General features: G+C 42.9%; 1 protein-coding gene across 1 annotated transcript in view; it reads left to right on the top strand.

Annotated features, from left to right (window-relative positions):
• LOC126416991 (uncharacterized) overlaps positions 1-9,840 on the top strand; it is a 61,488-nt gene extending 51,648 nt beyond the window's left edge. The window contains exon 2 of the mRNA XM_050084876.1: positions 9,670-9,840. Coding sequence (XP_049940833.1) covers positions 9,670-9,840 — 171 coding nt within the window. The remainder of the gene's footprint in view (positions 1-9,669) is intronic.
• The last annotated feature ends 6,828 nt before the right edge of the window (positions 9,841-16,668 follow it).

Raw genomic sequence — 16,668 nt, 5'->3', positions numbered from 1 at the left:
AAATTTGCAGAGAAGAACAAGACTTTTGTCCTTAATAAAATCTGCAAAAAGAAAAAAATACGAAATGGAGTAGAAGAGAAATGGAATGAGTCTAAAAATAAAAATGACGATATTTATCAAACAACAAAGAAATTGTGCAAGACGTGCTAGTCCTAAATCAGTAGCTTTAGTTACTTAGTGTCCGTGTCCACGGATCATTTGCGAGATAAATCGTAATGTTGTGGAACGAGTCATTTTTCATTCGCATCACAAATTAATTTGTAAATATGGCTACTACATGCTTAACATTAATAAGCTTTTTAAATTATTATTATTATTGTTATTCGTATGCAAATATGAGTTAGTAACTCCTGCTCTCCACCATTTATACATTACAGTAACAGAAATTCTTCTATGGAATGCAAGTTGTCAAAGAGAGACTTTTTCAGTTTGCTTTCAAATTTCATTTTGCTGTCAGTCAGATATTTTATATCTCTGGGTAACCCATCAAATATTTTAGTTGCAGCATTGCGCACCCGTTTTTGTGCTAAAGACAACCTTAATGTGCAGTAATGAATATTATTTTTTTCTCCTGGCTTGTAGTTACGTACATCATTGTTCCTTTCAAAATGGACTGGATTATTTGTATCGAGGTCCCGAAGTAATCATAGACACATAAGATCCAGAGTAAAAATAGATACAAAGCAGTAAAGAAAAGAACCATTAGATCGGAATTCACAAATGTAGATTATGATGCTCAGTTTACCAGATTAAATTAAGTAGTAAGTTCAGCATCTTAAAAATGAAAGCTATATATATAGAAACGAAGGGTGCATTTATTTAACAATATTAGCTAATCTATCAGCGAAAGATGTTACAGGTAAAAGAAAGCAAAATGAAAAGCTGAAAGGGTGAAGTTGACGATATTAAGAAAAAAAGTGTTCTTATTTGCTTCGACAGGATGTGATAAGACACAACTGAAATGGTAAGCGAAACAACTGAAGACACCAAGAGTAAGATAAAAACCAAAGAATAACTTACGTAGGGCAGCGATACCAAAGTTAAAAAAAAAATAAGGAAGGGTGAGAAGATGAGTGCTTCAACAAGTGTCTGCAGCAGTCAGCTACGGGAGAGACAGCGAACGGATACAGAGCGTTACAACGCTTGTTACAGCAGCATTTCCGCAGACGCTCAAAGCGAGACCCTGCCAATTAGAACACGTGCAGCTAGTGGCCGCATCTTCCACGGTTTCTGCGGTTCGTAAAAATAAGTAATGGGCTACTGCCGAACGGAAAGTGGAGGTAACGAACTCGTGACCCGACACCTAAAGAAAAGGAGGAATCAGAACACGGTTCAGCTTCTTTCTTTGTCGTTTCAGAGTCATACTCTATCGCCAGCCACCTAAACAGAAGTGAAGTAGTTAGCGTACTTGTTTGTTGCCTAATAGGCTAATAATGTAGACAAATTGCTGCATTGCGACAAAATTCGCCGTCTCGGGATGAGCATGATTAGTTTAATGTCGCGTACATGATGTCACTACAAGAAGGTAGCGAGGTTAAGATTTAACGCCCCTCGACGACGACGTCATTAGAAATGAAGTAGAGGCCGGGATTAGGAGACGATGTAGATAGAGACCAGCTGTGTCCTTTTCAAAGGAAAGATCCCGACATTTGCCTTAATCATTTTTGTGAAATCATGGAAAGCCTAAACCTGAATACCCAAACAGAGAATTGAAGCGCTTTCTTCCCGAATGCGAGTACAATGTCCTAAGACTCTGTTTTCTCGTTAGGTGACGTCACTAATGACAGAGCATTAGCTCTCTAGATATAAACAGATACACTGCATTTAGCAACCTACAAGATCGATAAGAATGGCTCGATGGGTTGCGAGATGGGTTAGTTCTGGAGAGCAATCGAAAGGTCGGATTCTCAATCCTCAGTTGGCTCTAGGACTTATTTCTGCCATTTGTTGCTTATTTCACCTCTGGGAGTCACTAACATTGCTTTCCATTATAATCGCCTAAAGTGAGATTAAAGATTCACTTGGAAAATCAATTTCCGAATAACAGACAAATTTCCGAGCACAACGCATTGCTATTGATCTTACTTGTACTCTCAGGTTCATCTTAGAGCAAAGAAAAGAATTCCAGGCTACGATATGCCTGGCATTCACTGATTCTGAAAAAGCCTTCGATTCTTTGAAATATCAAGCGCTGTGGTAGGTGCTGCGGAAATATGGTATGTTGTGTCAACTACTGTGGGAGTCAGCATCGACACAAAGTAGAAAAGTTGAGACAGCCGGTGGCAGGAATCCAAAAGGATCTGTAGACTATCCGTCTAATGCTCGACTCTGCACAAATTCTTCACGACGAGCCAATTAAAATGTTGTCATTCATGGGAGTTTCTCCACTGTTTCTAGCTTGCAATGGAAATGTTATTTCCGCATGTATGTGGTATAATGCCTCTTATTATATCCACATCCAAGTAATCACAATGAAACTAAATGCTTCAGGACTTGGACACTTTTTACCAGGAACACACCTGTGGGAATTACCCCATTTCGAATGTACGGATCGTACAGCATATAGATAACCTTGTTTTACTTTCCTGCCTTTCTTCTTGATCATATGATTTCATAATATTTCTTACTTCTTTATTCACTACCCTGACGATGAATCGTCTCTTCCTGCGATTTGAAAACACTGTGGAAGCAGAAGATGTAATCCCAGAGGCTAATAGCTCACCAGCTTTTTAACTGTGCATTGTTCTTGACTAAAGAAAAAACAAAACAAAAAAACTATACAGATAGAAACTAACGTGGCACACGGCGCGAGAAACTGTGCCACAACAACAACGCCGCGCGATCTGGCGCAGGTGCGTGTCGCATCCCCATCGCGTCGCGTTCCAATTCGCACGGTCTAAGTTGAGCCTGTGCAGTTACTAAAATGCGAGCTGTCCTGCACCGCGCCACAAGATCTATACGTGTCTCAATTGCGTCTAGCGTAAGTGTGCGTATTTCGGTATTCAGTAATGATTCGCCTTGCAAGTCCTACATTCAATTCCTTGTTTAAAGTATAACATCGAAATTTTAATTTCGCTTTTTTTACTATAGTTTCTACTGTGGGTACTCCATCGTAAACTTAGTATTTTATAAATTTCTTGCCCTTCCAGGGAGACAAAGAAAGTCAGTTTTATACGTCCACCAGTACTCTCATTTTCGGTATCCAAATAGGCTTCTCTTGGCAGCTGGCGTATGTGAATGTATGTACTGAACGTTCTGTGGACAGCTGCTGTCCTCAAGACACCCTCCACAACCCCTCGAAATTTGCCTCAAAATTCAGGGACATGCTGCACAAAAGCGGTTCAGCACCACAGAAAAGAATAGACAAAAATGACGCCATCTTCATTCCGTATATGAGGAAATATTCTGATTCAGAAATCGCATTTGAATACACTGACGGTAAAGAACGCAACACCAAAAAATTCTTAATGCAGAGTAATGAAATTTTACGAATACATTTGTCCAGGTAACTTATTCAAGTAGTAGAAATGCCGTGTGGCTAGGGCCTCCCGTCGAGTAGACCGTTCGCCTGGTGCAAATCTTTCGAGCTGACGCCACTTCGGCGACTTGGGTGTCGATAGGGATGAAATGATGATGATAAGGACAACATAACATCCAAAGCCTGAGTGGAGAAAATCTCCGACACAGCTGGGAATCGAACCCGGGCTGTTTGGTATGACAGTCCGTCGCGCTGACCACTCAGCTACCAGGGGCACACTCTTATTTAAGTGATTAACACAGCAAGATCACAAGTTAATGTAAGCGCGAGATAAGCTATTGCAAATGTGAAACTCTCGTACATTAATAACCGGTGTTGCCGCCAGAATGTTGAATTCAAGCTGGTAGAGTTGCAAACGTGTTGCGCAGGTGCCGAATGTCAGTTTGTGGGATGGAGTCCCATGCCTGTTGCACTTGTTGGGTCAATGCAGGGACGGTTAATGCTGTCGGTGCATGACGCTGGAGTTGTCGTCCGATGCTGTCCCATATGGCTCAACTGGAGACAGATCTGGTGACCGAACAGGCCAAGGAAACATGTCGACACTATACAACATGCTGGGTTACAACAGTGGTACACGGGCGAGCGATATGTTGTTTGAAAACACCCCGTGAAATGCTGTTTATGAACGGCAGCTCATCACGTCGAACCATCAGATTTACGTACAAATTTGCAATCAGCGTGCGTGGGATAAGCACGAGAGTGCTCCTGACGTCATGCGAAGCCACATCCCACACCATAACACCAGATGTGCGCTACTGGCCATTAAAATTGCTACACCAAGAAGAAATGCAGATGATAAACGCGTATTCATTGGACAAATATATTATACTAGAACTGACATGTGATTACATTTTCACGCAATTTGGGCGCACTGATCCTGAGAAATCAGTACCCAGAACAACCACCTCTGGCCGTAATAACGGCCTTGATACGCCGGGGCATTGAATCAAACAGAGCCTGGATGGCGTGTACAGGTACAGCTGCCCATGCAGCTTCAACACGATACCACAGTTCATCAGGAGTAGTGACTGGCGTATGTGACGAGCCAGTTGCTCGGCCAACATTGACCAGACGTTTTCAATTGGTGAGCGATCTGGAGAATGAGCTGGCCAGAGCAGCAGTCAAACATTTTCTGTATCCAGAAAGACCCGTACAGGACCTGCAACATGTGGTCGTGCATTATCCTGCTGAAATGTAGTTTCGCAGGGATCGAATGAAGGGTAGAGCCACGGGTCGTAACACATCTGAAATGTAACGTCCACTGTTCAAAGTGCCGTCAATGCGAACAAGAGGTGACCGAGACGTGTAACCAGTGGCACCCCATACCATCACGGCGGGTGATACGGCAGTATGGTGATAACGAATACACGCTTCCAATGTGCGTTCACCGCGATGTCGCCAAGCACGGATGCGACCATCATAATGCTGTAAACAGAACCTGGATTCATCCGAAACAATGACGTTTTGCCATTTCACCAGGCAAAACCGGTCAACTGCTGTTTGTGAATGAGAAATCGGTTGGAAACTTTCCTCATGTCAGCACGTTGTAGGTGTCCCACCGGCGCCAACCTTGTGTGAAAGCTCTGAAAAGCTAATCAGTTGCATATCACAGCATCTTCTTCCTGTCGGTTAAATTTCGAGTCTGTAGCACGTCATCTTCGTGGTGTAGAAATTTTAATGGCCAGTAGTGTATTGTTATATATTCTGTACATCGACAAGCTAGAAGCCTTAGAGGAAGAATTGGAGGAAAACGACGCACATTCACGTTTGGCGACAATGGTAACTGCACGTAAGTGGCACAAAAGAAGGAGTCCGTTGGTCCGTCGTTCGGTTTCCTCACATATCGGATTTGTCTGGAACGCTTCATGTCGACTTCCCTGTATTCCCTGTAGCACGTCATCTTCGTGGTGTAGCAATTTTAATGGCCAGTAGTGTAGGTGCATTGTGTCTAGCACGGAGACAGGTTGGTTGCAAGCCCTCAACTGGCTTCCTTCTAACCAGCACACGGCCATCGCTAACACCGAGGTACAGCCTGCTTTCATCAGAAAACCCAACAGACCTCTACCCTGCCCTCCAGTGAGCTCTCGCTAGACACCACTGAAGTCGCACAAGGCGGTGGTTTGAGGTCGGTGGAATCCACGCGATAAGGCCTCTGGCGCGGAGCTGTGCTTGAGGTAACCGATTTGTTCAAATGGTTCAAATGGCTCTGAGCACTAAGGGACTTAACATCTGTGGTCATCAGTCCACTAGAACTTAGAAGTACTTAAACCTAACTAACCTAAGGACACCACACACATCCATGTCCGAGGCAGGATTCGAACCTGCGACCGTAGCGGTCACGCGGTTCCAAACTGAAGCGCCTAGAACCGCACGGCCACACCGGCCGGCCTAACCGATTTGTAACAGATTGTTGCGTCAGTGTGGTGCCAGCTGCTACGCAAATTGCTGATCGAGATGCAGTACGATGCACCATAGGCGTACTACGAACACGATCGGCTTCCCCTCGGTAGTGCCACGTTGTCGTCTAGAGCCCAGTTTTCTTGGCACCATCGTTTTCGTGACCACAACGGCCAGCAATCATGTACATTGGCTACATTCCTACCAAGTTTTTCTGCAGTATCACAGAAGAAACATCAAGCAAGTTATTCTGCAATATCACAGAAGAAACATCCAGCTCCTCTCCTCGTAGACCTATTACACGACCTCGTTCAAATCAGTGGGCTGATGATATGGCGTCTTTGTCACCTTAAGGGCATTCTTCTCTAACATCAACTCACCACGTCCAATTTCAAAGGTAACTAACGCTCACGGCCGTTACAGCGTGTATTTAAAGCACACCTGATTTGCATCATCACAGTGACGCTGCTACGGCTACTCTTATGCGACTGGGGCGAGATAGGAACAGACATCACCTTTCAGAACTAGAAACAATCCTAGCAATTTTCATTTATATCGCACAACTTCTTTTCGGTGTTGCGATGTTTCCCCCGTCAGAGCATTAGCCGTTAGTGAGAAGACAGTGTTATGTGTCGTGTAAGGAAGACAAAGTTTTACCAGCCCGCGTCGGATTTCGACAGCGGCGAGATCGTGGCCTTTTACATTACTGCACAGGATCTACACAGCCCCACTCATCTAGCGCCCAAGATGACAGACATATTGTTCACAGGCCGTGCAAGACCGTACAGCCATGTCACGGATCTTAGTCAGGAAATGGGGCCAAATCAACTTGTCAGATTCTTCTCGTTCTGCGTACAGAATCAGGATATCTGTTGTAGAGGCTACCAGGGCAACATGGCCAGACTGCTTTCGTCGTCGTCGTACGGGTCCACCACTTGCCGTGATGGTGTGGGGTGCCGCTGGATACACAACACGAAGTCGGAAATTTGGGCAGCAGCTGTTACATTTCTGGTCAGTTAAGGGTTAAGCCTGTGCCTTCGAGGTCTCCATGAGGTTATTGTTCGGTGCAAGAACACATGTCGCCCTTACTGTGCTGACCTACTTCAGCAAGAAGAGTCTTCGGCTGCTGCTTAGCCCAGCACGCTCTCCACATTTCACAGCCTCTGAAAACATCGTGTCATCTTTTGTCGACAGGCTGCCACATCACTACTCACCAGCCACTACAATTGATAAATTCTGGCTTTGACTTAAATTAGCATGGAATGAATTTCTCGTCTGTATCACCCATGCTCATTTCGACTCGACGCCCATCCCGGTTACAGCCGTTGTTGCTAGGAGAGTTGGCACACTGTGTACCAAAATTCGTACACTCTTCTTGGGCTGTTGATAGTTTCGATACATCGATTATTTACATATCGATACAAGTCGCCTTTTAAAAGATCTATCGATGTACCGGTACAGAAATTACAACGTCGAGTGCCGACAATTTTTATTTTATATTATAGTTTTTTCCCAATTTCGATAAATATTTGAAGTTGTTCTTTTGAAATTGTATTAGAACATAATTTTATTTTCACTGTGTGAAGACGTTTTAGTATTTTTTCAGCAGTCATCACGTCCAGTCTTTCTTTTAGATTGTGTGAAGGAAGTATAGATGGCACAAAGAAGATGGTTCAAAAATGGTTCAAATAGCTCTGAGCACTATGGGACTTAACATCTGAGGTCATCAGTCCCCTAGAACTTAGAACTACTTAAACCTAACTAACCTAAGGACATCACACACATCCATGCCCGAGGCAGGATTCGAACCTGCGACCGTAGCGGTCACGCGGTTTCAGACTGAAGCGCCTAGAACCGTTCGGCCACTCCGGCCGGCCACAAAGAAGATGTCTGATTGCTCTGGAGGAGAGGGGCGGGGGTGACGGCGAGAATGGAATAACAAGATATCCGATGTGAAGAAATATCACACCAGTTGCGTTAAAAAAATTTTTTTTTAGCGCAACTCGTGTGCTGTTTCTTCACATCGGCATTCTTGAAAAACAAAAAATGTTCAAATGTGTGTGAAATTTTATGGGACTTAACTGCTAAGATCATCAATCCCTAAGCTTACACACTACTTAACCTAAATTATCCTAAGGACAAACACGCACACCAATGCCCGAGGGAGGACTCGATTCTCCGCCGGAACTAGCCGCACAGTCCATGCTGCAGCGCCTTCGACCGCTCGGCTAAACCCACGCGGCTCTTGAAAAACAGTTGCTGAAACTGACGAACAAAAATCTAAATGACAAGATTGGTCTTTGCGGTGGGAGGAGACATGTGATGGGAAATGCTGACGTAATCGGCATTCGGCGCCACCTAAAGAAACTGTAGCCTTCAATTTAACCACGCACTTTTGAAACTACGACAAATCCGATAAGCGTCGAAACCGAACGACGGACCCGTGGGACACCTTCTACCGTGCCACTTACGTGCAGTTACCATTGTCAGCAAAGTGGCTGTCTCCAAACGTGAATGTGCATCGTTTGCCTATCAGTTCTTGCTCTAAGGGAGATAAGCAGGCTGCCAGCTTGTTGTTTTACAGAATATCTAATAATGTATCAATACTTAAATTACAGCTCTAAAACTGGTAGCGTATTTACAATATGCAGCCGATATTATTATTATTATTATTTTTTTTTTTTTTTGGTCAGTACGTCGATATTTTTGCGTCGAAAATTTGAAAAAAGTTTCGATGCATCGCGGGCCAATAACGATACTTTTTTAAATAGATTCTCGATTTTTTTAAAAAGATTATCAACAGTCCTACCCTGTATATCACAAAAATCACCTTTCTTCCTACTGCACTACAGACGCGCAATACTTAAAATTTCACTATTTGAAATTTTTTCTACTGTAAGTCTAAGTAGGCTGTTTAGGTTTTTATGTTCGTAACGCCACGTAGCGCTCTGTATGAAAATCAGTGACTGTGCTGTGTGCAGTCTGTGGCTGGTTGGCATTATTGAAATATTCGCTATTGTAGTGTTGGGCAGTTGGATGTGAACAGCGCGTAGCGTTGTGCAGTTGGAGGTGAGCCGCCAGCAGTGGCGGATGTGGGGAGAGAGATGGCAGAATTTTGAGAGTGGACGTTCTGTACGTGTGTCCATCAGAAAGAGTAAATTTGTAATATTGGATATGATGAACTGACTTTTGAACACTATTAAGGCAAATACATTGTTTGTTCTGTATCAAAATCTTTCATTTGCTAAGTATGCCTATCAGTAGTTAGTGCCCTCAGTAGTTAGAATCTTTTATTTAGCTGGCAGTATTGGCGCTCGCTGTATTGCAGTAGTTCGAGTAATGAAGATTTTTTGAAGCAAGTCAACCATGACAGGTATAGGTTATTGTTAGTCAGGGCCATTCTTTTGTAGGGATTATTGAAAGTCAGACTGCGTTGCGCTAAAAATATTGTGTGTCAGTTTAGTGTTGATCAGAGTAAGTAAAGAGAGAAATTTCTGAGTACGTTCAGTTGTGCTCAGCTGTTTGAAAATCAAATAACGTAAGAGGTTTATCAACACAGTAATTCATTAATTTTTCTAAGGGGACGTTTCATAAGTTTCATGGCCGGCAGTGTAGTATCCAGATATTAGCTGCAACGCAAATTTGTGACCATTACAGCCAGAAGCCTTGGTCGTGTGGAGCTTTGTTATTGTGGTGGTACGATGACGTCAGGTGAGACATAGCGGCGGGTGCAGGGAAAGGAGAGTAAGCGGCGCAGCCTTGACGTTCAGCCGCTGCTGGTGCAGGAACGGCGGGCTCTGCGCTGCGAAACCTGCGTGAAGTCTACAGCCGGCGCAAAGGAGCAAGGACACGGCCAGGAAGCTCCCACGCCGACGGCGTCGCTCTTTGATGTTCTGATAAGCTAAGCACCCTGTGCCCCAATCTTGCTAGACTACGACACATTCGGTGCATGATGTTCTTAAGAAGAACTGCCTCTTGGTTGGCAGATAGAATGGAGTGCTTAAACAGAAAACAGATTATTACAATTTCAGAAAAACTGGATGATGAAAGAGCAAACTGAGCAAGTCAATTAAGCGTCGGCCCACCTCTAGCCTTTACGCAAGCAGTTATTCCGCTTGGCATTGATTGACAGAGCTGTTCGATATCCTCCTGAGGGGTATCGTGCCAAATTCGGTCCAATTGGCGAGCTAGTTGGAGGACCCTGCTCATAATACTTCAAACGTTCTTAGGTGGGGAGAGATCATGCGACCATTCTGGCTAAGTTTGGGTTTGGCAAGCACGAAGACAAGCAAAAACAAGTAGATACTCTCACAGTGCGCGAGGGGGCATTATCTTTCTGAACTATAACCCCAGGATACTTACCGTAAAAGACAACAAAAAGTTGCGTATACTATAGTTGAAGTACCGCTGTCTTGTAGGGATGCCATCGATGACAACCAAATGGATCCTCCTATGAAAAAGAAATGGTACTCATGACCATAATTTCAGGTTGTTGGATCGTATGGCGAAGGATAGTCAGATCGGTATCGCACCACTGTCCATGGTGGCTCCAGACACCGCTTCGCTGTCATCGCGGCCCTATTAGAAGCGGGACTCATCATTGAAGTCAAATCTGCTCCACTCAATGAGATTCCAGGAAGAAGACGTCTGCAGATCTCCAGACAATGGCGGGATACGAAACTAATTGTTGCCCGCCATATGGCCCGACAAAAAGGAGTGGTGAACTTGGGGTTTCGTTTCCTTTCATAGCAGGACAACGGTACATCGACGATATTCTACGCCCCGTTTTGTTGCCCTTTATGGCAAGCCATCCTGGGCTTACATTTGAGCAAGATAATGCCTGTCCTCGCGCGGCGAGGATTTTCACTGCTTGTCTTCTTGCTTTTAAAACTGCTGTCTTGGACAATGACTTCGCCGGGTCACTACCCAGAGCCCTCCAACCATCTCGGGATTTTGACGATGTAGCGTGCCGGTTGGCACGATATTCCTCAGGAGGACATCCAACAATTCTATCAATCAACGCCAAGCCGAATAACTGCTTGGTGAAATTGCGAAACTCTTTCTCCTGAATAAATCATCCAATTTTTCTGAAACTGTAATCATTTGCTTGTCTGTACATATCCATCGCATCCATCGATTTCCGACTCATTCGTATAATTCCTCCTAACAATTAAACTTAAAATTTATATTTGCATTTTATTCAGATGGTATTGAGTATTCGAACACTTACTACAAAGTGCTCGAGAACAAGCATTACATTTGATTTTCTCTTACTGTATCTTCTCTCCAACAGTTGTCGTAGTTGATACATGTACAGCAACTTAAGGTTCGCGGGATTTCCTTGGGCGTAAGTAAATTAAATTTTCAGAATCTTTGAGAATAATTAGAAAATATCATCACTTGTTTAATTTTCTTCAAATTTATGTTTTGTTTGCATTCTTCTCAATACATTCTTACCATTCCGCTCGTTAGCCTCTTCACTATCTTCCAACTGCACACTACGATGTTCACGCTATAGCTTCTATAAAAAAATCTTTACGTCTTTTCGCTATTTACATTACGAGACACTAGAACTGCTTTCTAGAGACTCGCAGCTTATAAGAGTTAGTGCCAAAACGTAAAAAAAAAAGAGGATACACTTCAATGATGGATTGCAACGCTGATACGTAAAATTTTATTTTTATTTTACAAGTAGTACTTTATAATTACTCAGTTTTCTTACATTTACATTAATTTTTGCGAATTTATTCTTCTAAATTAATAGTTTGACGAACTATATTGGCATCATGGTTCTTTGCATGAGAATAATTAAATTTCAGTGCAATAATTACATAACTTCTGATTTAATATTTGACTTCGAAAAACGATTGCTATATTTCCTACTATTAACAAATGAGAGAATAACAGTATTTCTGTCCCGTTTCATACTACAGAGTCATATCCCATAGGTTAGTGGTATATATTAATTTTGCAATTAGAATGGGTTAATTACAGTTGCAATGTTACAATACAGGTCTCAAGTTTTGTATATACCGATTTCATCGTCGATGGTTTTCTTATACAAATCAGTACATCATCATCACTCTCTAGTAGCCTACTAGATCCACTACTTCACAAGAGGAAACAAAAAGAAAGGCCTAACTAGTAGTGAAAGCATCATATAACAGTCGATATATTATACACCTTTCCATGTGTAATAATAAAATTTGAAATACGGAGATAACGTATAAGTCTTATTACTCCCTCTGGTACTTTTTACATACCAGACTGATGTGAAAGCTTTCCCGCTGCAATCCGCACCGTCCTTAATATCCACCCTATGGAGACGACTTGGATAAAACGTATCCCGGTGTCTGTAACTTTTTATAATATCTGGTGAAGTATAAACAATTTACTGCGCACGGTGTGAGCGACCGTGCTGCAGCAGTGGGGGCAGTTACTCGTGAGGAAGAGGGCGACGATACCAAAATCACAAGAGATAAATTTTTAAATTGTTTGTGTTTACCAGTGCTCTTCCTTTGCAACCAAGTAACTTACTTACTTAATCCTTTCATACTCCCTGGCTACAACTTCTACTATATCTTAGCTGCAACACAAGCTTTTCTTCTCAGTGGAAAACTGAGGTACACACTTGTGAATGTTCAACCTCTCCATCACGCGCAAGTGCTGCCAACTGTTTGGCATCACTATGAAAATATCATCAAGTCAATATTACAGTGTGTAACAGCTCGTGACCACCGGAATTCACGGATGTTGTTGATTCGCTAGATTCCAGTGTATAAATGAATATTGTTATTTTTATTTGCACAGTGATTATTGAATGACCATTTTATTATTTAAAACAATAGAGAATATTTCCTAATTAGTAAATTTAGTCCATAAAATGAAACCAAGTGTACAAAGTATGTTTTGAAAATGGGTACATAGTTTGGTATAAATCTTGCATCTAAAGTCATTTAAAAATCACCTAAGAGCATTACTACATAAAGAAAAATTTCTTTCATCCTGAAAAAAATTCGGATTCTGAAGGGTTAAATTAATTGACATGTAATAAAAACAACTTTGCAAGAATACAGTACCGATAACATGTCAGGACATGGAAATGTAAACGAGGAAATTGACCCCTCCGATAATTTCATTCTATGCAGCTTATTGTACCTTGTCGCAAAGTTTCTCAAGAGTTAATGTACAATCAGCGAAAAATTGACAATAGATTCACACTTGACAAGCTTTTCTGTACCTAATCTGATCAAAATCACTACTATGTAATGCTGAATTAACTTCTAGATGTCAATAGAAGCGCACCAGTCTGTGTAAAAGGAGACGGGGAGTATTGTGTTAAGGAAGCAGTAACGGCAGAATGGATTCGTCAGGCGAGCTCAGTACCTTAGAACATTGACATGTCATTGCATATTACCCGTGTAGCAAATCCGTCAACATCATTTCAACGTGAAACATCCTGGCAGATTAAAACTGTGTGCTGGACCGAGACTCGAACTCGGGACCTTTGCCTTTCGCCAGCAAGTGCTCTACCAACTGAGCTACCCAAACACGACACACGACCCGTCCCCACAGTTCTAATTCCGCCAGCTGGTAGAGCACTTGCCGGCGAAAGGTAAAGGTCCCGAGTTCGAATCTCGATCCGGCACACAGTTTTAATCTGCCAGGAAGTTTCATATCAGCGCATACTCCGCTGCAGAGTGAATATTTCATTCTGGAAACATCCCCCAGGCTGTGGCAAAGCCACGTTTCCGCAATATCCTTTCTTCCAGGAGTGCTAGTTCTGAAAGGTTCGCAGGAGAGCTTCTGTGAAGTTTGGAAGGTAGGAGACGAGGTACTGGCGGAATTAAAGGTGTGAGGACGGGGCGTGAGTCGTGCTTGGGTAGCTCAGTTGGTAGAGCACTTGCCCGCGAAAGACAAAGGTGCCGAGTTCGACTCTCGGCCCGGGACACAGTTTTAATCTGTCACGAAGTTTCGTATCAGCGCACACACCGCTGCAGAGTGGAAATTTCATTCTGGATCGTTGCAACCTTGCTAAAGCTGACTGTTTGCAATGTGATCGTAAAGTGGTAACGCAAAGGAACAAACCACAACTAATCCAAGACCAATATTGTCTCATTTATTGATGAACAGGGACCGACAAGCATTGCAAAGGGTAGTTGTAAAAATCGCTTGAAATCAGCGGTAGGAACCACAAGTGAGCGCCAATGTGCTACTTGCCCTCCATCTAGTACAATGGTTGCGCGTGTAGAGTTAGAAATAATGGGGTACAAAGGTCGAGCGGCTTGTCATAAGCCAAAAATTTCTGCAGTCAGTACTAAGTGACGCTTGAGGCGCTGTGAAGAGCAACACCACTAACAGTGTATGATTGGAAACGAGTGCTTTCGAGTGATGACTAACCCTGTGCCCTGTGCAGACCGATGGAAGGTTTGCGTTTGGCGAACATTACCTATCACAATGTATAGTGTCAACAGTGAAGTACGGAGGAAGTGGTGTTACAGTATGCAGATGTTTTTCTTGATTAGAATATGGCCTCTTTACTGCGCTTAATACAACATTAAAAGCGGAAGGACATGAACACATTTTATAGATTTGTGCTCTAAATAGGGAAGAGGAACGCTTCGGAAATTTGAAAATTTGTGTTAAGGTCTTATGGGACCAAACTGCTGAGGTCATCGGTCTCTAAGCCTACACACTACTTAATCTAACTTAAACCAACTTACGCTATGGACAACACACACATCCATGCCCAAGGGAGGACTCGAACCTCCGACGGGGGGAGCCTCACGGACCGTGACAAGACGCCTCACACACAATTCGGATGTAATGATCGTTTGTACCAGTATGATAAAGTATCATGTCATGAAGCAGCATCTGTGAGGCAATGGTTTGTAAACAATAGCGTTTACGAAATACACACACCGCCTAGAGTCCCGATCCGAATCCAGTGGAACGCCTTTGGGATGGGTTGGAACGTCGGGCTTGCTCCAGACCCCAGCGGCCAACATCACTACATTGTTTGAGGACTAATGGGTTGCCATTCCTCCATAGACATTCAGACACCTCATTGATAGTGTCTCCAACGGTGTTCAAGTCGTCTTAAAAGCGAAGGGAGGAAACACCTATATTTATGTCAACTAATAGATGTCCGGATACTTTGGATCACATAGTGTACACCCCTGAGTTTTTAAGTAGATTACAATAACACGAAATAAACATCTCAGGCCTCTAACGTCCTAGCGTTAATAATTATAGAAAGAGACGGTTTTCGATTGTCAGAAGATGTAACGTGTTACGGCGTAAAGTCAAGCGCCGACACACCAGTCGGGAACGATGAAGAAGAGATGGCTGTGAGAAGAGGTCAGGCAATAGCACACTGACCGACCCCTCTTCAGGACGACAACGCGACAGCAGTGGTCCCTAGACGAAGAGGACATAAGCACTCAGCTCTACAGCAGCTTCAAGATTAGCAACACGGATAGAAGCGTCAACTCTAATCACTTGCTTGTAATGTCTATGTGACACGGACTTGTAAATTATTGTACTGAAGAGATTTCTTATTTTGGTTGTCGCCCTTTGCTTGCGACACATCTGTGTAGCACATAGTTAAGTATTGTATTTTTTCATTTTGTAATGAAATTCATTAATACGATTTGTTTGAATGTTGCCCAGCTATCCGAGAAAGGAGGTTTCCTAGACACCCAGTATTTGACGACTAGGCTGGATTTAACATAATGAATCACAAGAAATGCTTCCAGGAAAATAGACACAGAATACACAAATCTCTGCTATACGATCGAGCGAGGTGGTATAATGGTTGGGACACACGAGACTTCAACAGAGTACGTAGCCAGTGGTTTCCCTATATGAAAGGAATATCCAGTTTCGATTATCCGCTCCGTGATTCCACTTTCATACTAATGACCTCTCCATCAATGAGAACTAGATCGTAATCTTTCCTCTGTTTTACCTGCAGAAATACAGCGTTAAATGTGATCGAGTCGGCAGTCCCCTGCGTTGTAGGCTACCAGCAGAGATCAAATTGCAGCAGTCCACGCACATGCTGAGAAGTCTGCAGCAGTAGCCAGACACATCTCAAAAATCCCACTTATTTTTGTTTTTTTCCTTGTACTATCCCAAAAGAGTGAGCAATTTCTCAGGTCAAGTAACTCAAATAAACTGTCTCCTTCAGCAGTGACCAGTGTTGGTGAAAAGTGTTGCTACTTGTTTCTCTCGTGCGAAATTGTTGCTAGAGAGTCTCGGTTTCGTTTGGCACTGACCTTCGCCGAAAGAGGTTGCGCTCTGTTGTGCAGTAGTGTCACTAGTCTTAAAGTGATCGAAATTCTTCCTTGTGGCCGTTTGTTTTGGGTGCAATACTTCAGGTAATAACTGCTGTTACACTTTCATTGTAAAGTCAGACTCTTGTTTTTTTACCCTCATAGATTCTGACAACTTTTTTTAGGTACATTACTATGTATTACTGTATTGCGTTCTTTTCGCCATAATCTTCGCTCCATTCCATCTTAGTTACTGTGAGATGTGGCTCTTGGAACCTAAAAATCGTGATCGCCATTTCCTTGCCATTTTGTTGATTCAGAGGTGAAAGGGAAACATTTAAAGATCAATGGAGACTCAGCATATATAACAAGTGAAAGACAAGCCTTACGTCAACTACTTCAAAATTTCGTGCGCAGAATAAAAGTTTCCATACACAATATTCAGTAGGAGAAATT

The sequence above is a fragment of the Schistocerca serialis genome, chromosome 8 (assembly GCF_023864345.2).
Source record: "Schistocerca serialis cubense isolate TAMUIC-IGC-003099 chromosome 8, iqSchSeri2.2, whole genome shotgun sequence".
Taxonomy (NCBI): domain Eukaryota; kingdom Metazoa; phylum Arthropoda; class Insecta; order Orthoptera; family Acrididae; genus Schistocerca; species Schistocerca serialis.
This window is presented reverse-complemented; position numbering and strand designations above follow the sequence as displayed.